The sequence below is a fragment of the Pyxicephalus adspersus genome, chromosome Z (assembly GCF_032062135.1).
Source record: "Pyxicephalus adspersus chromosome Z, UCB_Pads_2.0, whole genome shotgun sequence".
NCBI lineage: Eukaryota > Metazoa > Chordata > Amphibia > Anura > Pyxicephalidae > Pyxicephalus > Pyxicephalus adspersus.
In genome coordinates this window covers 65,798,043-65,819,101 of record NC_092871.1, presented here as the reverse complement: position 1 = coordinate 65,819,101, position 21,059 = coordinate 65,798,043, and the positions used below count along the sequence as shown (strand labels likewise).

General features: G+C 38.8%; 1 protein-coding gene and 1 pseudogene across 2 annotated transcripts in view; one reads left to right on the top strand and one right to left on the bottom strand.

Moving 5' to 3' along the window:
* Positions 1-1,530, top strand: part of LOC140344422 (ficolin-2-like) — a 21,495-nt pseudogene extending 19,965 nt beyond the window's left edge.
* Positions 1,531-2,915: 1,385 nt separating this feature from the next.
* GFI1B (growth factor independent 1B transcriptional repressor) overlaps positions 2,916-21,059 on the bottom strand; it is a 29,701-nt gene continuing 11,557 nt past the window's right edge. Inside the window, exons 3-7 of one of the 2 annotated variants that reach the window (XM_072429592.1) lie at positions 20,817-20,978; positions 19,717-19,982; positions 19,140-19,277; positions 18,516-18,681; positions 2,916-7,275 (exon numbers count right to left, since the gene is read on the bottom strand). In XM_072429592.1, the coding sequence (XP_072285693.1) occupies positions 7,169-7,275; positions 18,516-18,681; positions 19,140-19,277; positions 19,717-19,982; positions 20,817-20,978 (839 nt within the window). In that variant the 3' untranslated portion in view covers positions 2,916-7,168. Of the gene's footprint in view, positions 7,276-7,501; positions 13,748-18,515; positions 18,682-19,139; positions 19,278-19,716; positions 19,983-20,816; positions 20,979-21,059 lie in introns of those variants that run through there. The other variant, XM_072429591.1, reaches the window with a different exon arrangement.

Below are 21,059 nucleotides of genomic sequence, written 5' to 3'. Positions count from 1 at the left end.
TCGGTGCTATACGATCGTTCGTAGATATCGTGCAGGATCGTTCGTCGTTCGTTTTCCAACGATAATAATTGGAAGTGTGTACGTAGCTTTAGTGGTTAGCACTCAGGCCTTTGCAGTGCCAGGTTTCAATTTCAGCCAGGACACTATCTACAAGGAGTTCGTATGTTCTCCCTGTGTTTGCAAAGTTTTTCTCCCACATCCAAATAACATGCAGTTAGGTTAATTATCTTCTCCCCAAATTGGCCTTAGATTGTGTTAATAACATATGACTATGGTAGAGAAATTAGGTTGTGAGCTCCTTTGAGGGACATTTAGTGACAATACTTTAGACTTTGCAAAGTGCTGTGTAAATTGTCTGTGCTATATAAATACAAGGTAATAATAACAGTCAGTTTTGGTCTCAAATTATATAAATTCGATGTGTTTCCCAGACTCTTGGTCTGCATCCTCAGGAATTAAATCAAGATCTAGAAATACAATGACAATGAAGAACAAATAAGCAATTCAATCCATGACTTACTATAATGTTTACTTCACTTTTTATCTGCATTTTACAATTCCTGTGGGACTGCTAGTTTAAGCAGACCATGAATTTTACTGCCATGCCCACTTTAAGCGCACTTTAAATATTATTTTTGTTTTATTAGAATTTCTAAAACCACTGCGTGTGGATCTGCAGGATTTTGAAAATATTAAATATTTTGCCAAGTACACAGATTTCAAAATCTTGGATGAGACTGAGAAATACCAGTTACTGATTGGATCCTATAGTGAAGGTGATGCAGGTAAGTGACAGCTCAGTAGATTGGACGGAAGTGTGTTTTACATTTTTGGGATTATAAAAGGGAAATGTATATTTGGTACAGTAGTGCTTCAATTGATTTCTCTCCCACACATACTGCTGCCCATCTTCTCAAACACTTACCTTTTTCTTTGATCTAGTGATCTTCGCTGTGTGACTGCATCCTTACCCACACAGCCTACCTGAAGCAATGCTCCATTTCATGCTCCATCCAGGAATCATAACATACAGGGAAATTAATTATTATAAATCTATAGAAGGTTGTTGGACTTCATTTGGGTAAAGACCTTGCAGCGGCTTACAGCTCTGAGCTTTGGAGAAGTCTCCTGGTTTATGATCGGCCATGCATATCCAACGGGATGCAATTCCCACAGAGTGCCTGTACATAATGTTATACATATGGATATGCACATTTGTGTGTGCATGGCTTACTCTGATAGTTGCATACAGGGTTTAATTCATTCATGCACATTGTGGACACATTTAGTATTTTTTTCCATCATTTTGGGGCTCCAAGTTATTATGAATTATGAACATCGCACTAGCAATGAGCTGCCATCCCGCTTCTAATGTCTCTATCATCTGTATCATTTCCCAGGGACTCCATGTCTGGTCTAAACAACAAGATGTTCAGTACGAAGGATCAGGACAACAATATTTATGAAAAGAGCTGTGCTCAACTTTACAAAGCAGGCTGGTGGTACAGCAACTGTCACATGGCCAACCTGAATGGACTGTACTTCTTGGGGGTGCACACGTCCGATGCTGATGGTGCCAACTAGTATACAGCCAAGGGCCACAAATATTCCTTCAAGCACGTTGAAATGAAGATCAGAGCTTTATAAACTGGGAAGAAAACAACCCCATGGAGGGGAGTGGAATAGAAGTTTCCATTTTTTTAAGAAAATGTGTTAAAATAGTAATAATTTTGTGCTTTCTTAAACTGGGTCTATACGAACGTTTTTAAAAACACATGTGAACGTTCCTATTGCGTTTATATGCATGGAATTTCAAACACTTTATTAGCGTTTTAAAGCTGGAAAACGCCTATGTCGCGTTTTTGAGTTTTCCCGCGTTTTAACGTGCTTACCTTTTTAGTGTTTAAAAATGCAGGAAAAAGTCTCATTAAAGTCAATAGAAGCATTTACTCATGTTTTGGGGCGTTTTCCAGCTTTAACCCAGCGTTTTAATTTTTTAAACGTTGCAAGCAACGTTTAAGATAAAGCTCATAAACATGCCTCAAGGAAACGTCCTGGTGTAGATTAGCCAATTGGAATGCATAGGGATTTCAAATAAGGGCTTTAAAAGCCTCAGGTTAAATGCTGGGAAAACGTCTGTGTAGACTATTTCTTAAGAGGACATGTCTCTTTATAGATATGTTTGGCCCTGCTGCCTGCTATCCTTTGTTACCTTAACACTAAATGAAAACTTTAGTTCAAATCAGCTACATACATTCCGGGAACAAAATAAGAAAAGGTGTAAAATATCTGACAAATCATTTTCTCTTAAACATGGCCTAGTTGTAAAATCCCGACTCCTGCCAACAGCTGTGCCTGACACACCCCTACAGTTCTAGGAGCTCTCCAATTAGCAAAGCCCATGGTCCCTACTGATAGGAGAAATCTAGTTCTGACACAGCAGGGACATGAAAGACTTCCGCAGGGAGACTACTTCTACACAGAGAGCAATGATCTATCTATGCAGCATGCTGGTAGTGTACAGGACTTTCTGCTCAAGATGGGGCTGCATTTAAAAGAAAACAACTGTAGGACTATGGGACTGTGGTATCAATCCTCTTATACTGTCTGCTCACCAAAAAGGCGACAGACCAGTTAAATTTCTGATCTAACAGAACGATTTGCTTTTCTATCCCATCAAATTATACAAAGCCATACCAGACAACAAAGTCAGGTTTGTGCTTTTACTATTTTCTGCATCAGAAAAAAACAATACCTGATCATCCCTCATCTGATGTGAACACTGATGTGATTTCCTTCTACATACCATATTTTTTGCCATATAAGACGCACTTTTTCTTCCCCAAAACTGGGGGGGGGGGAAAGTTGGTGCGTCTTATACGACAAATACCGTGTTTCCCCGATTTTTTTTTTTTTTCATTAAAAAAAGTATATAAGACCTACCCTGAAAACAAGACCTAGTGTGTTTTTGGAAGCCCAAAAAAATATAAGACAGTGTCTTATTTTCGGGGAAACACGGTACTACTGTCTGTTGTGCTCCTGTCTCCAGGTAGAGACTACAGGTGGCCGAGAAGCCATTTCAGGGCAATGATGAGCAAATGACACCATGAAGCATGAATGTAGATGCGAAGTATATGTAAGATAATGGAGGAGATCAGCAGAACTGAAAAAATAAGGAGAATATGGTATTTTATGTAAAAAAAAAGAAAATAGATTGGTACACACAATGCTTTAGAAAATGTCAAGTGTTATGCAGTTAGGTGTTGGATTAATGGCACAACAATTTCATCTTCTCCATAAATGGCACAACAATTTCTTGTTCTCCAGGCACCCTTGTATTGTAGAGTTCTAGGGTTACGGTCAATGATGCCAATGGCTGCCATCCACACTGTTCATATCAGCTCACAGAATTGGAATTATAGTGACTGCGTCAAGCTTTTCCCGGAGAGAGAATCGATTTATGAGATGTATCAGGCCAGTGAAAAGGAAGCATTTGCGATGTGTGACAGATGGCGGTAATGCTAACTATTATCAGCGTCTTCCAGCATCCTACCAGGAGACACCACCCCATCCTTACTCCCTGACTCAGCACATTCTGCCTTGTCTAAGAATGTGAAAGCAACACTCAGAAATCACACGTTTTGTAAAGAGCTCTGCAAAAAGCATGGCAAAAAGCACTTTGGGTGATACTAGATCTCCTACGGTCACTTCACTCTAAAGGTCTTACTAAAGATTTGAACACACATCAGGTGATTGTCACCAGAGATGAATGGTGCTTTTCTTGGCAGAAATCTGACATGTTTGGTCCTCCAATGTTGTTTATCAATCCTTCCAGGTAGACCAACAGGAGAGAAGTGGGGGCAACTTCATTTTCATTTCTATGAAGCAGAGAACAGTGGGGTGCCACTTGCTCTTCTTTCCCCTTCTCTTCATAGAACAGAACAGAGCAGCACTTATTCGCTCTCCTGTCACTGTTTAGGATTGTTTTAGGGGACAGTCATCTGACCTCTATCTGACATCTGTGTGAGGCTGATTAGAGTCATGCATTATGTAGATTTGCCTAGTCATCATTCCCATCAAAATACCATAATCAAAAAAAAAAAAAAGTTTTCAGCAGGAGCTTATTTGGAAGAACTGTTCCTTTTTTGAAACTAAACCCCTCTGTTTTCTCATCGGTGTTCCCTCATTTTTGGTGTGATTAGAGTTGGTGTTAGGGTAGAACAAATTGGGCAATTGAAAGACTGAATGGAAGGTTTTAGATACCCTTTTAAATAATATATAGAGGGGTATATAACCAACCAAAAAAAGAGCAAGTGAGGAGAAACTAGGAAACATGGTTCTGAAAGAGGGACAAATCAAGGACAGTTATCAGGACTACAAAAACAAGATAGTACTATATAAACCCATCCTGGTGGATCACTAAATAATATCAGGGGACTACTGTACACTTTTTCTATGGACAATCATGATTGTTCACCTAGCTCACAAAAAATATACAGTGCTTTGAAGTACAACTAAAGTCAGAACATTCTGTATTTTTCTTTTCATTTGAGAATGTGTCAGGATTAGAACCTGCTGTATGTGTACTCATTGGGGAGATTCACCCGTTTGTTTGCACTTGTGACAATTGTCACTGAGACAGCAAGCTGATTAAAATCAAAGTTGTCACCAATCTAGGATGTTGATTCTCCTCACTTTGGGGAAGTTTTGTCTCTTTTCTGTGTCTCTAGAACAGGGCATGAAGGTTTAACTATTAGGAATGCCATAAAAAAAAATCTTTTGCCTGGAGTTCGAGTTAAAGGCACAATGCTCTATAAAGTGACTGAAAGCTCCACGCAGAGCTGTTTTGTGGCTTTGTATTTTGGGAGTTGTAATCTTTCCTGTGTGAGAAGTGAATATCTGAAGGGTCCAGTTCTGCTCTGTTTCCCCCCATCATCTTTTAGAACTGGCTTCTCGTATCCTCCTCAGATGGTGAATGAAGATAATCTTCCAGAAAACACAGGCTCACAACAGCCTTAAATCCTTATGTGCTGGGGATGATAAACTGTTTTTTTTTTTTGCTTTTCCTTTGGTTGGTCTAAAAAGATTTTTAATATCACAAATGTGTCACTTGGCTTTTCAGCATCTGCTCTATGTACAAACGTATTTACTACGAATATGCAAAGAGCAATATCTGTGTGCAAAGGGCAGCTTAGGGTGGCGAATTCATTTTTATTGTACTATATCTAGACTCTAGACCTTTACTTGACTCTAGACATTTACATTTCTAGTTAATTTACACCCATGTGAACATGGGTTTGCCTCTCCCAAATGAAGTTTTATGGGCCCTTTACAATTTTTAACACACCATAGAAGGTAGTTGACCCATTTATGACCAGTATATTGCAAGATGTGTGTATTTACTATAAGGACATATGATTATGTCGAAAGAGACCTTTATTTGGAGGCCCATAGGAATTTATTGCAATGCACCCCAAATATGCATTTGTGTTACCAACACACACAAGCTGTACACAGATAGTTGCAGAACCAGCCTAAAGACAAAACTTCTGACATTCTTCCATTTGCATATCATTGTTCTATGATCTGTATTTTGTAATTAGCTCATTGAATCATGGTAATGAGTATCAGACACTTTAAATGGTCAGTCCACCAAAATTATCATATTTTTATAGATTGAGTGATCCTGTGCAGCTCCAACAACTTGAGCAGTACCATACTGTCATCCTGTCATTCACTGGCATGTGGAAGTGATAATCAAACTGCAACTTCATGCCTAGTCTGCACATAGCCTTAAACCTACATCTTCATATATTTTTCAATGACCGTTTCCTCAGAATTTTCAGGTACACAAACTTGTTGGTAGCATTGTGAGGTATTCCCAGTATCCCTGCAGGATTTTTAATATAGTACAGTATATATATATAGTATAAGACAGGAAGAGCTGGAACACAACAGTGATGGTTGGAACATCAAAACTTCCATGCAGACTGGAGCTGAATCGATAATATTTGCAGGGAGATGACACTGTGTTATTGAAGAACTAATAAAACCTGAAGGCCGACTCAACTCATCAGGCTACACCCATAATGGAACTTTTTGTATTGATTGACTCTTTAAATAAACAAAACATTTTTTGCACTTAACATTTTTACTATTACATCTAATTTATTTTGTTTACTGTTGACCAACTGAGTAACTGTAAAAAATACTGCACTTAAGAATTTTGAATATATGGTTCATTCTGTACCTTTACTTGCAATTTTGTAAGTTTGTGAAAGGGTCAATTTAGGCACATTCTCTAAATAAATTAAACTCTTAATGTGTAGCAAAGTTGAATACTTTACTCAAGCAAAGATCAGTATGCAAAGTGAGGTGACCTGTAGCCACCAAACCGCTATCATATTTATTACTGATTTAGTTAATAAACAAATCTGATTGGTTGCTTTATATTATGATTATGTGACTTTGCATCTCATCACATTTCCTTGTCCTGATTAATTTAAAAACCCAGACAAAGGATAGTTTTATGCAAAAGTGGGTTGCTACAAATACAGCTGCAATTGGATCTATTGGGATTGGGTGATATTTGGTGGTGCAAAGATTTGATTTTTTTCCCTACTTGTTGTTCTACATCAGATATGTGTAATGATGCTAAGGACTTCATTTGGTATTCTTTTCCAGAAATTAACTTAATTTTCAGCTTTTGATTACACTTCTCCTATTCTAAATGACCCCCCTTCCTCCCTTTTCCAGGCTAACATTTTACTTGCTCACAGTTAGCAGGCTGAGGGAACAGATAAAGATACCGTGTGCAAAGTCTGGAGTGATCACTGCTCCTCCCAAACCCTCAGATTTCTCTCTCTAGTGTTTCTGTAATACCTTGTTTCCTTGTATTCACTTCTTTAAAAATGATCCTTTCACAACCAACTTTTGACCCTGGACGATCAGCAGAACTTCAACCCAATTTCTTGGCACCATCATTATTTTGTGCACAATATCTAAATATAGTTAAAGCCCTAGATTTTAACAGTTATATAACATATAACATTTTATAAGTGCCTCCTATTTGATTTGGATCTTCTGGTTGGGGGCATAAGGTGAAAGGTTTTTCTACAATCTTTTCAACACTTTGGGCTGAGTTTTACTAGTAGAAGCATTTATTGCATTAATTCTTAAAAAAATCCAACTCAGCCTTTTCAAGCAGATGTCTCTCCTCCCCAGGAGTTAACAAGAATGACGGATTAATGGCACTTCTAACAGGAAGAATCTGATCTGCAAAACAAATGAAAATAAAGGTTGTACAGGCCACAAAGAATGACTCGATTTATCCTTCCCAACAATGCAAATCTGAGACCGGGAAACAGTAATCTGTCACACTTAGCGCATGAGGGCATCATAAAAAACAAATGAAGGTCTTTATGACCAACCCCAGGCACCTGCAAAAAGATATCATCTGCTTGGATAATAAAACATTCTAAATCAGTTTTTTAAAGGCAGGTTTCGTTTTAGTATTTTAGTCTTGAAATCTGCCAGCCATAATGCATTTCAGTCTCTGTGTCCCTAAAATGAAACATATCACAAGCATGTCATAGCATTAATTCTGGGACTATTTCTAAAGCTGTAAGATTTCTGGCTGTGATGCTGAACTCTGGCTTTTATAGTTTCTGAAAGTGCAGATCACAAAAGTCAGTGAAATGTAAAAAGCCCTTATCTGCATATTTCTTTTGATCAGTGGTTGAAAGTTTTATAGCTGGGCGGGGGGATAATAATGGATAATAATGGCTGCTACTACTTATACTGTTAATAACAAAGTGGTCATACGGTCTTTTTTGTCTAAAAGCCTAACCTTTACATTATCAAATACCATAACTGGATCCTAAAATAAATCTTCAGAACACCCTGCACCCATGACATCCATTCTTGCCTCACTTCCTGGAGACCACAGTGGACCATGGCTGTGTTATTTAAGTTGCAATAGCAACTTTTTTTCTTCTTTGGGAGAGAGAGCATTGCCACTCTATAACAGAAAGTGCATAAACAAAATCCTTTTTAATGCGATTGCCAGGTATTATTTTAAAGAAAGATTTATTGATACAAATTTAAAAATAATAAAATTGAGTTCTAAAAAATTCTTGCAACAATCGACTTCCAACGACGGTCTCAACTTGCCTGACATAACACTATATAATCAAGCTGCCCTTCTGCATATACTGAAGGACTGAATTCATTGTTCTTCCTCTTTCAAAAATCTATAGGTTAATTTCATTTTAACGCCCCCCCCCCTGGATTTCACTAGCAATTTTGCATATTCATGAAGAACTCACACCAAGTGAGCTGCACAACAATCCCTTTATTAATCCCTTATTTTTATAATGGCAACTCTGGCATTTATTAGGGAGAGGAGAATCCCTTAAAGCCCACTCCTCATTTCTCCCTCTGTGGGGAAATAGTGGATTTTCACCTGGACTTTCATCCTCAATGTTAGCTGAATGGGCAGCCAGAGATCCCTCTGATAATGACCCAAAAACTCAAATAAAAAAGAAATGTTTTGATTCATGTATCTCTAATAATACAAAATAGTGTTTATAGTGCCAGAGTGGCCCGTTCATTGTCACTGACTGACTGGCACAACCCCCTCAATACTATGCTGTTATTTCCCTCGGCCCCTACCAAGGCAATCTCAAGGTACTACCAATTTTAAAACGATTTAGATTATTTTAAAGTGGAAGTGGGTATGGCGTGATGGCAGGAATAGTTTCCTGACTTTGACCTGCTGGAAATAAAGAAAATGCACAATACCGGCTGTCCAGTTCAGGGAAATACTTTTAGACTTGGCCATAAAAAATACATTTCCCCCAAGTGAGCCCAAATTGTGGCAATAGCTGAATCAGATAAAAGTCCTAAATGTGAAACACAGGCAACATCTCCCTATCACAATCTGTGGGTGTAAAGCAATTCTGGTATCAATTGACCAATTATATTCAAACCCATTTAATACATTTTTTTGCCTTCCACCCCAGAGTGGGCAATTTTTGGTAAGGTAAGGAGATATGGGACTCACCTTTCCAGAGAGGCAAAAAGACTGGTGCGCCTATTATCTGCAGTGACCAAAAAGAAGATTTTGCATTGTTGGCTGACTGCTGCCCCACCAATGGTGCCTTTATTCCTAGCAAAACTGCAACAACTATTTAAAATGGAATAGACTGAGGCCTCCTTACATAAAGACATTTGAAACATGGGAGCTGGAAAAGCAAATTTAGGCCCCCACACATAACAAGTTGCCAGATATGGGGTCACAAGCATAAAATCCTAACAACAATCAGGCATATTCCTGTGGAGCTATTTCAGGACCAGTGTCCTCAAGTTTAGTTTGCATGTTAGGGACACCCTGGGAGCCACTCTCAATGCAATGAAAATTACCTCACTCCCAATTGTCTGTGTGCTGTGGTGCCCCTTAAAGTTCACAAAATTTCAAGGCTGCATTCAGGTTGGCGGTAAGGTTGTAAAGCGGTTACCTCTTCCTTGTGCAATGGAGCCCTGGCTCGGGGGAGATGCTCAGTACTGCTCACTGCCACCCGCAAGCAAATCTGCAGATGCTGTGGTACGAGGGACTGAGCAGCTGGCGAGCTGCCTGTTACACATAGTCTACACTTACATTTTGTGAACCCCAATTTCTCTGGAACAGAGGGATGTTGGCAACTGGAAATATAGGAGCCAGTAGGAAAAGTATTTTGTCCCCCCCTTCCCAATTAAAATGGTATACACATCATATCACGCTATGCTGTCACACATAGCTATCCCCTTACTCTCTATGAACCCCATTTCTCTGTAAGAAAAGGGAAATGTAACTGCAAGTGCAGGACTCTTGTGGCTAACTCACCCTAAAATTTCATCACTACGGCCATCACCAGATACGAAAAACTATAAATGTTATATCGTACTACCCTGTCACACATAGCTGGCCACTTACCTTCCGTGAACCCTAATTTCTCAGAAAAAAGGAATGTAGATGAAGATGATCCAAGAAGTATCCATTGCAGAGATTCTTGATTTGTCATTACTTTTATTTGGTGCATATATGTTAAGGTAAGTAGAAACATTTCAATTTTATTAAATTTTAAAATAAAACTATTTTAGTTTTAAACATACATCTTTGATGTTTATTTGCATTGTGGCCCACAAGTTCTATCCCAATGTCAACAGCGGCCCCCGGATGAAAAAAAATGGACACCACTGGTCTGGTTCCTTCAATAGCAGTTGTAGGGCATCATAATTATTCACAGCTAAGAAGTGACATGCAGAGTTCAACAAGCAATAACTGCACATCCAGGAACTTATCTGAATGAATTACAATAGAGGACAGAAAAGATATATAAGGAATCCACAAAAACAGCATCCCTACACATTTTTCCAGGTGTTTATACCAACCTCTAGAGCAGCTTTTCTAAACTTTTTCAATGGGAACCCTGAAATAATTTTGAGATCTCAGGGAATCCCTGCTATAATTAATATATCCACAGCCCACAGTATATTAACATGATTGTCAATTGGAAGAATGCCTCTTACATTGCTGCCAGTAGAAAGTCACCCTTACAGATAGACAAAAAGATCACTGCTGTCAGTGATAACTGGATTGAGAGTCACAAAGTGCTCATTGCTCAGGAAACACCTATCAACAGAAATTGGATTAATGACATATAAAGTGTTGAATATGTAGAATCAATGTACAAAAATTACTTACTATTGCCATAGCTGATGAGATAGATTACAAGAAAAAAGATTGAAAGAGTCCAATATGTGATACTGTTGGTTAATTTCAAACACAATAATACAATAAACTATGTATACAAATTAATATTACACGTGATATATAGTGACACTCAAGCTTACATGAAAATCAGCCCTATCAATATATACATTAAGGCAGTGAATAAAGACTTAACATGAACTTGTCACAAGCATGGGCAAATCTGAGCATATAATGGAAAATGTAGAGGAAGAAGATTCCTTTAACAGAATGTCAAAATAGGCAGTGGATGTAGACATACAGGGAGCTGAATCTGCTGTTAGTTAAAGACTGAACTTGGATCAATGGATCATAGGGAGGCTTGGGAGGGAGCTCACCTTATTTGCAGGAAAAGTTTATATACACTTCACCTATTGCATACCTATAGGTATATAATTTTTATGTGGTTTTCACCAAAGGTAACATCTCTATGTGCATTGAATATATGAATATTTTTAAATCGTACAAGCTTGTGACAGATTCATTTTAACCCCTGAGAAATGTGGCATTCCTAGGCATGCATGATATTTAGCTTTGTAAGTGAGTTCTGTCCAGTCAATCACTCTGGACACCATATCTAACCACAACCTTGGGTGGGGAAGACTTTTCCTTCTCTGGGTCCATCTCTGGCTCGTTAGGGGATGCACCGGGTGACCTCACTTTAAAGGCTTGCTCTGCGCCTTCATGCTCCACCAGGTGCAGATCAGCTGCTTCTTAGGCTAGGTACACACATGCAAAAGTTCTCGTCAGCTCATGGCTGATATCAGACGAGAATTTTGCGTGTGTACGGTGCCTGTCGTCCATCGCCCAAACGACCGTCCTGGCAGATCCATGGACAGTGAACGAAGAACAATTGTAGTGGAAGTAAAGGGGGAGCGAAAGCAACGGGGTGCTGCTCCGCCATTCTCCCCCCTCCCCTCTCCATAGAGCAGAATGGTGCTGTATGTACAGCACTCGTTCATGCATTGTGCAGCTGTGTCTAAGAGCAGGGTGTGGGCTGGGAGAGGGCGTTGGTCACAAATTCTACTCCCTGTCCTAACTGATTTGACTGGTATGGGTTCTTCCAAGACCCACTCTGCCTAACAAGACATCTTAAAGTGTTCCATTTCACAAGTACATGCAAGCTACACACAGTCACCATTCTGACTTTCTAGAAATGAATGTCATAACTAGCATTTCCACTGTCCACTTGTGGTGAGCTCGAGGCCACTTTAAAATAGGTATATGCAGTGGCAGTGATAGAAGTAGACACCTAGAATAATGTTTGCATGAGTTGCATGGTGCCCCATGAACCCCAAAACCTACATGGTGCTCCAGGAACCTCATTTTTTGCAAATCTACTAGGTCTTTATCTCTATTCATGACCTCCATCTCCTTATTGTTCCATGAGGTAGTGCATCATATTTTTGAGCAATAGGTGGTTGCAGAAGGACTGAACAAGGTGCATGTGCATGCAGGTCTCCTAACTTCTTTTGTTGTTATCCATTTAGAACTATTAACCAAATAAATAAATGTAAGACATTATAAAAAGAAGTTGATTTTATACAAGACTAACAGTGCATAGAACAAGGCTAATTCTAGTTGGCTAGATTATAGATTTATTCAAGGGACTGGATGATTCATAAATAGGTTTCTTTATGAAAAGAAGCTACAGGAGAAAGGGTCACATTTGGGAGCCAAGATAACTGACACTAATGAATTATGTTGTGTAGCATTGATAGGATTCCCATTTTAGGCTTACAGAGGCTTACCAATTATAGCTGGAAGTATTCTTAGATTGGATGACTCAACAGGAAACAGCTGTAGGAAATGTCTCTCCCATGCAGTACCAAGGTTCTTATAAGTATCCACACCTCTTGCCTAAAACTCATTCACATTAAAACTCTATTTAGCAAACAAACTTGTCATTTGCATGTGATAAACCTTAAAAGGAAGTTGTCGCTTTGCCCATTTAGAGTAGAGCTATGGGTTCTTTAAATAGCAACTCAGCCCTAACACCCACCTATCCCACACTTCCACATCACTCTGTTCATCTTTCAGAACCCTGGGTCTTGTACAACATCTGACCTTCTCCTACCCATAAAAGCTCAATTTATTCTTTAGAGGTCCCTCAACTCCCAAACCTTGTCATTATTGACCTCTATAAATGCTATGTGTTGGGTTTTATCTAGTTTCCATACTTGATGCAGAACACTTGCCAAACATAGTACAAAGAATAATAATTCTAAAAATATTAAGAATAATAATGGGAAGTTCTGAAAATCATTAACTAAAAGACTAAAGATTTTTAAGTGAGTAAGAATGGTTGCACCTATAGGAAGGTTTCTAATTGGTAGCCATGTGTTACAGTACAAAACTTTTTAAGACATTAATTAGCAAAGATCTTCGACTATGTAGATGCTTCCAATGACAAACGACTGAAAGATGAATGTACAAGCACTGTACATACAGCGCCGTTCGGTTATATGGAGAGGTAAGGGGGGAGAATGAGCGCACGGAACCCTAATACACCCTCCTCCCTTCACTTCCATTGCGGTCATTCATCTTCTGTTGTTCATAGATCTGTCAGAATGGATCCATGAACAATGTCGGACGACCTCTGTACACATGCCAGATTCTCATCTGAGACGTGCCCCGCAGCTCGCATCAGCCGAGAATCATCTGACGTGTGTACATAGCCTAGGGATTGTTTGATCCAGTCCTTCAGTTTTGACCACAGATGAAATATTTGCTAAAGATGGAAGCTCCCTATATAAATGATTTAAGCTGTTATTTACAGTCATTTTAATCCATGTTGGTTTTCTCTGTGTCTGCGAAGGTCCACTTTACGCTGAAAGCCTTTTCCACACAGGTCACAGGTGAAAGGTTTGAATCCTGTGTGCTTGCGGCTGTGTGTGATGAGGTTTGAGCTCTGACTGAATGCTTTTCCACAGACTTGGCACTTGTGTGGCTTTTCTCCTGAAAACAGTGAAAATTAGCATTTAATCATCTGTTTCTGTGCTATTGTAGTCCCCAACAAGCAACATGAAGAAAGCAAAAACTTTTTCAATCTGATTTTTCATTAAAGTAAAACTGTGCATTGATCATGCAGGGCAAAACAAGAAGTCTACATTAATCCCTCCTTCCTGTCTGCACAGACTCAACCCCAGCCACAGACTCAACCCCAACCCCAGCATATTAAGTGGATTAATATGCTTTGAAGCCATTATGGAAGCAATTATGGAACTGAAGTAGGTTTATTGTGCCTGCTCGGTTCAGCTTTAATGTACACTTCAATCCTAGTAATGTAAATCAATAAAAGCGTGATTCTAGCTATTTTTTAAAGCAGGGTAGGAAGGGGGGGGGGGGGGGGGGGTAGGGTTATTAGATTATGCTAATTTGATGATGCTGATTTGGTGGCACGCAGTGGAGATACTTCACCACATATTACATTAGTCAGGTTGGAACCCACAGGCAGTAAGATTTGGTGTGCAGTACATGGCTACCTGTTTCTTGTCCAGACTTACAAAGTGCCTCGCAGAGTCTTCAACAACCTTTACTAAGAGCTAGATTTTCATCACCCAGGACAATTACTCTGATCACCATATAAATCTGTACAGATGTCTAAAGATTTAGTTTAGCAATTACTAAACAACTGTCTGTTAAGAACAGATTGTTTTAATAATGGTAAAGGCTGTAGCAGGGTGCTTCTAGTATGTCCTCCTCCATCCATGCAACAGATTATTCCTGAAAACTGTCCCCTGAAATAAGCAATAGTCATGATTTCCAGGGACAGGTATTAAGCATCTGTACAGGCCTTAGGATGCCATGTCAAGAGCCCTAAAGTAAGATACATGCAAAAATACATGTCCTTGACATTAACAACATGTCATGGCAGGATACACTTTCTTTAGACCCTTCTACTAAGAAATAGTTGCCTGTGTTTTTTCTTCAAGCCCTCTTCTAGTGCAGAGATTTTACAGAAATTATTTCCCCAATTCAGCCTTTTTGTAGGAATATTGTGAAACATTATAGAAGAAGTTTACAGTCTATTTGGATCCATGGTCAATCTGGCTGCAAGTACTAAACTTGGGGTAAAGTACATAGTTACATAGTAGGTTAGGTTGAAAAGGAAAAAAGCCCATCAAGTTCAACCACTAGGGAAAAAAAAAATCCCAGATATAAAACTCAATGAACACAGTTGGTCCAGAGGAAGGTAAAAAAAAACAAACCCTGGTAAAATTTGCTTCAACAGGGGAAAAAAAAATTCCTTCCTGATTTCATGAGGCAATCGGATGTTCCCTGGATCAACAGTCTCTTATCTTTACTTTAAAGCTTTAATACCCAGTTATAATCTGTGCTTCAAGAAATCATCCAGCTTTTTCTTAAAGCAATCTATAGTAGTTGCTGAAACTACTTCCTGAGGGAGTCAATTCCACATTTTCACAGACCTTACATTAAAGAATCTCTTCCTTATCCAGGGTTTAAACTTCTTTTCCTCCAGAAGCAAAGAGTGCCCCCTTGTTTTTTGTAATGATCTTAAAGTGAATAATTGGGAAGAGAGTTCTCTATATGGACCATTTATATATTTATACAGGGTGATCATATCCCCCCTTAAACGTCTCTTCCCAAGGGAGAATAGATTCAGCTCAGCTAATCTCTCCTCATAGCTGAGCTCCTCCATTTTTTTTATTAGTTCAGCTGTCCTTCTCTGCACTTCTCAAATTCCACAATGTCCTTTTTGTGTACTGGTGCCCAAAACTGGACTGCATATACCAGATGTGGTCTGACCAATGCTTTATACAGGAGCAGGATTATGTCTCCATCTCTGCATCCTATTTCTCTTTTGATACAAGAAAGTACTTTACTAGCTTTGGATATTGCATTTTGGCATTGCATGCTGTTTTTAAGTCTATGATCTACCAGAACCCCCAGATCCATTTCCATTTCTGACTCCCCAAATGAATTCCACCTAGACAGTATGAAGCATGCATGTTGTTAGCCCCCAAGTGCATAACTTTACATTTATCTATATTAAATGTAATTTGCCACTTGGCTGCTCAATTAAACAACACATCCAGGTCTGCTTGTCTGCTTTGCAAACACAGAAATGGTACTTTTAATCCCAAACTCTATATAATTTATAAAGATGTTAAACAGTAAAGGTCCCAACACTGAACCCTGGGGTACACCACTAATAACCTTAGACCATTCAGAGTACTAACTTCCATATTAACCTTCTGTAGGGTACTGTGTCAAATGCTTTAGCAAAGTCCAAATACAAAATCCAAAGTCCAAAATCAACTGCTATTCCACTGTCTACCTGTTTACCTACTTCCTCATAAAAAGAGAGTAAATTTGTTTGACAGTTTCTGTCTTTCTTGAAGCCATGCTGCCCATCACTTAAAATATTATTGTCTAGCAGAAACTCCCCAATGTGGTTCTTTTTTCAAATTCTCTAGGACCTTTCCAACTATGGACGTAAAACTAACCAGTCTGTAGTTACCTGGTAAGGACTTTGTGGCAAAACCACAATGGCCTTACACCAATCCATTGATACCATGGCAGTGACTAAAGAATCTCTAAAAATTATAAAAAAAAGGCTTTGAAATAACTCAGCTTAGCTCTTTGAGGACACCTGGATGTAGTCCATCGGGTCCTGGTGCTTTGTCAACCTTAATTTTGCCCAAATGTTTCTCAATCATATTAACTTTGAGCCATTGTGATTCATTTAAGACAGTGACATTGTTTGTTATGATTTTGGACCTGAGCTCTGCCATTTTCCTTTGTGTGCACAGAGCTAAAAAAAAGTGTTTAGTAAATCTCCCTTTTCTTTATCCCCAGATACCAACCCAGAGACATCCTTTAAGGGGCCTACATGCTCAGATCGGATCTTTTTGCTATTATGTTTTGGGGTTTGCCTTACTTTCCTTTGCAATCTGCCTTTCATTTTGAAGTTTTGCACATTTTATCTGGTTTTTACATCTTTTGTTATATTCTCTATAGTTTTCAAATGATGAAGGTGATCCTTCATTTTTAAATTTTTGAAATGCCCTTTTCTTGTTCCTTATGGCTTTTTTAACATCAGCTGTGAGCCACATATTTTTTTAACCTCTTAAAATTATTACCCATTGGAATATATTTTGTGCTTGTGTAGAAAAGACTTGAAATATTCCCATTTCTGTTCTGTGTTCTTTGAGGACAATATTGTCCCCTAGTCCAAGTCACAGGGAGCCACCCTTTATTTTTGGATAATTTGCTCTCCTAAAATTAAATGCTTTTATCTTTCCTGCCTTTGCTTCCTGTTTACAGCTTACATTAAATAAAATCATAAGGGTCCCCAGATTCTCTTTTATATGCACATTGGTTATAAGCTCTGCATTGTTAGAAAGAACTAGGTCCAGCAGAGTATCATTTCTAGTTGGAGCTTCTATAAACTGTACCATAAAATTATCTTGTATTAAATTCACAAATTTCCTCCCTTTTGCTGTTCCTGTAGTGTTATTACAGTCAATGTCAGGGTAGTTGAAATCTCCCATGATTAAAACACTTCCACTTTTTGCTGCTTTTTCTCTCTCTCTATGCTTTTAGTTGATTCTCTATTTCTTACTTAGCACTGGGGGACCTATAGTAGACTCCAATAATTAATTGTGTGTTATGCATCCCCACATTCAACTCCATCCATAATGCCTCAACCTCATTGCTTGCTCCATCAACAATTTCTTCTTTCCCATTCACTTTCAGATCACTTCATACATACAGACACCACCATCCTTTCGTTTGACTCTGTCTTTACAAAAGAGAGTATAACCAGGAATAATGATAATCCAGTCATATGAAGAACAACACCAGGATTCAGCAATGCCAACTAAGTCATAATGCTCTTCACTCATTAACCTCCCTATCGGTAACCTCGAGTGTGACTCGGCGTAGAAAAAAGTTGGTAAAAGCGGTAACCCCAAGTCACACTTGGGGTAGGTAATCCTATGGAAGTAATCGTAAATACCTGACCTGCCAGCTTCCCGCGTCGTCCATCACCACGATCTCTGTCCTCTTCCTCCTCTTCCCATGGACGTCGATGCGTGTGTACGTTGCCGGCGGGGCAGGTCGGGAAATTAAAAAATCATTTGTATTGCATTCAGTGCAAAATAACTGTATTGAATGGAATACATTGAATTTATATGTGTAAAAGCAGTACAATGTTTTCAAGAACATTTATTTTACAGTATATATATTAGTAAGAGTATAATATGTATTTTTTAAACAAACGTAAAAAAAAATTAATTTTTTTTTTTTTTAAATATATAGATTTTTAATTTATTTAAATTATTATTTTTGCATGATTTTGTGTTTCAAACTTTATTATACTCATACTTTTATATTATACTGTATAATAATTTTTTTATGAAAAACAATGTATCGCTTTTAGACATATAAAACTGGAAAGAAATGAACTACTAGGGAGGGTAATGCTTCCAACCTCCCTATTTTGTTTGCCAGACTTCTAGCTCTTCAAACCATTGCTGGATTTACCAGCACTGTTTGCCAAATCCTTGTATTTTTCAGTACAATTAGTACTAGACACTCCAATGTTTGAGTGAAAATGAATTGATTTTCTTACATTGGTACAACTGAAATACCTAACCAGCTAACATATTACTGATTTTGTTTGATGCCTGGAATTGACTTTTGAATTTTTTTTTTCCTACAAGATGGAGGTACAGGATTTACCTTGGTGATCACTTACCTGTGTGAATGTAAGTATGCTTCTTCATGTCAGACTTTTGATGAAAGCGTTTGCCACAGAACTGACAGGGGTAGGGGCGTGTATCGGAGTGAATGAGCAGATGGGTAGACAAGGTAGAGGAGCGCTTAAATGTTTTTCCGCACATCTTGCACTCAAAACTCCTTTCCTGGAAGTAGACAGTAGAAGTGTCAGTCACTGTAACAAATGTTTCAAATTCCATCTAAAACTAGGAAGTCAATTCGAGTGCAGGTAATCACTCAATGAAATATTTCCTGTCAAAATCATAGAGGCTGCTATTGCTGACTAATTATCAAAGGCCAGGTGCCTAGATCTCATACCAGCCAAGTGGGAGTCATCTACCCATGCAGATATAGCTATGTGTCTTTATTTGGGTCTTTCCTAACATACTGCAGGGAAGAGACTCAAAAAATATTGGAGCCAAAGAGAAAGAATAACAGTTAGACTTGACATTCTTCATTAAAAGCTAAAATTGACTGAACTCTAAGAATGTGCTATGCTAGATACATGAGCACTTATAATGGAAAAACCTAAAGATTCATCCTTTCAAAAACCTGGTGGAACCTGATGGTCTGCTATTGTTGAATGGTTTGAGCTGCTCCTCACCTGAGAATGGACATTCAAGTGCTGCTCCAGGCTTACTTCATGACCAAACGACTTGCCACAGATATCACAAACAAATGGCCTAGTTCCACTGTGAGATCTTCGCACATGTACCTCAAGACCATGGGACGTAGAGAAGACCTGTAGGTAAATACACAAAAGGACCTTACAATTCCAGTCAAGTTGGGACCAGTTAGGTTTTTTGTTGTAAGTGTCCCAACTGGAAAGATTTTATATAATTTCTCTGTCATGGTGGCTCAGACATCAATAAAAGTACTTGCTAGGTCCGGGCTTAAGGTAGAATTGAATACATTGGGTCAGACAGTAGCTCAGCTATAGCGGTCCCATATGCAAAATATACAATGAGATCTGTGCTATTACAGTCAATGTCACTGAAAATGCACAGAGAATGCATAGAGAAAACACAGAGATGAGTACTAATTTTTTGAGTGTAATGGCAAATTAGTATATGCATTTTGATTGCAATTTCATGTGAATTTAACTGCAAAAGAATTGATTAGGGTGAACTTTGGCCCATGTAGGGTACCCACCACCCTTTCAAAATCAAACCCAAACATACTTTGCTGCACTTTACACAGTGGTAGGTTTCCATAGCTGAAGTGTAGCCCATGCTATAATTCAGGGGGTGGTCATAGTCTGGGTCAGTTGTGGAGGAATTATTGTACAAGTTTATGGAGTCCTGCAGCATCGAAGGGTGTACATGGGATGGGATTTGTTTGAAGCTATAGGCAGAATGTAGAGAGTCCCAGGAGAAATTCTGTTTGTAGAAGGCAGACAAACCAGGAGAACTGTAGGCCTTTAGAGGAAGCAAGGACAGGGAGATGCCTGAAAGAGATAACAGGATAATATAATATTGTTGCCATAAGCTGCGTACACACTTGCAATTTTTGTCGTTGGAAAGGATCTTTCACGATCCTTTCCAACGACAAGGGACTGCACAATGCATGAACGGTGCTGTACATACAGCACCGTTCATGCTCTATGGAGAGGGGAGGGGGAGAGCGACGGAGCGGCACCCTGCTGCGCGCTCTTCCCCTTCCCTTTCATTAGGATCGGTTGTCGTCCATCGTCCGTGGATCCGGCAGGATGGTCGTTCGGACGATGGACGACACCGACTGTACACACGGCAGATTTTCGCCCGATATTTGCCGATTATCGGGCGATAAAAATCTGCCGTGTGTACGTAGCTTTAGATTATACTATACGGAGCAACTAGAATTTCCCTAATCACTTCAAGAATTTTTCCTAGCTCCATTTCATATGCTTTTATCCACCAAATATGGATGTAAAATGTGGATTAAACTAAAAGTCCTAGCAAAATTCAAGGCTACTTTATAAAGATTCTTTTTGAACAAAGAACCTTATATAGGTTAAAATTCAGGGCTCATGGCGCTTGAAAGTCAGCAACATCCATTCTAATTGAACAGTACACATGGAAGTTCAGGAGCTGTGTTTGACCTGCTTGCATTGAAAATTACTGTTTGACACCTTTGACACAGATAGACAGTGTGAAGACAGATTATAGAATATATTTCACAAGTGTTTAAAAAGTTACCATAAATATAGCAAGGGAGACCATTATTGTTTTCATTGTCTTAAATATTTTTTGTGGTTTTACACTATAATATGTATATTATTTGGAAAAAACACAGTGAATACCTGAAGTAGGAGGGCTTGCGCTGCATTTGGTCAAGAATGTTGACTTCTCCTTTTCATCTTCTTGGTACTCCTGACTCTTCTTCATGGCCAAGTCCTCAGGGCTATTTTCTTTGAGGTCACTGCACATTATCTCTCCTTCTAGAGGATCCTTGGAGGGTAGATCTATGTTAAAAGTTACAGAAGTTATTAATTAAAGGTAAGTTTTATTGTATAGGCTACTGTACAATAGGACATAAACTATGT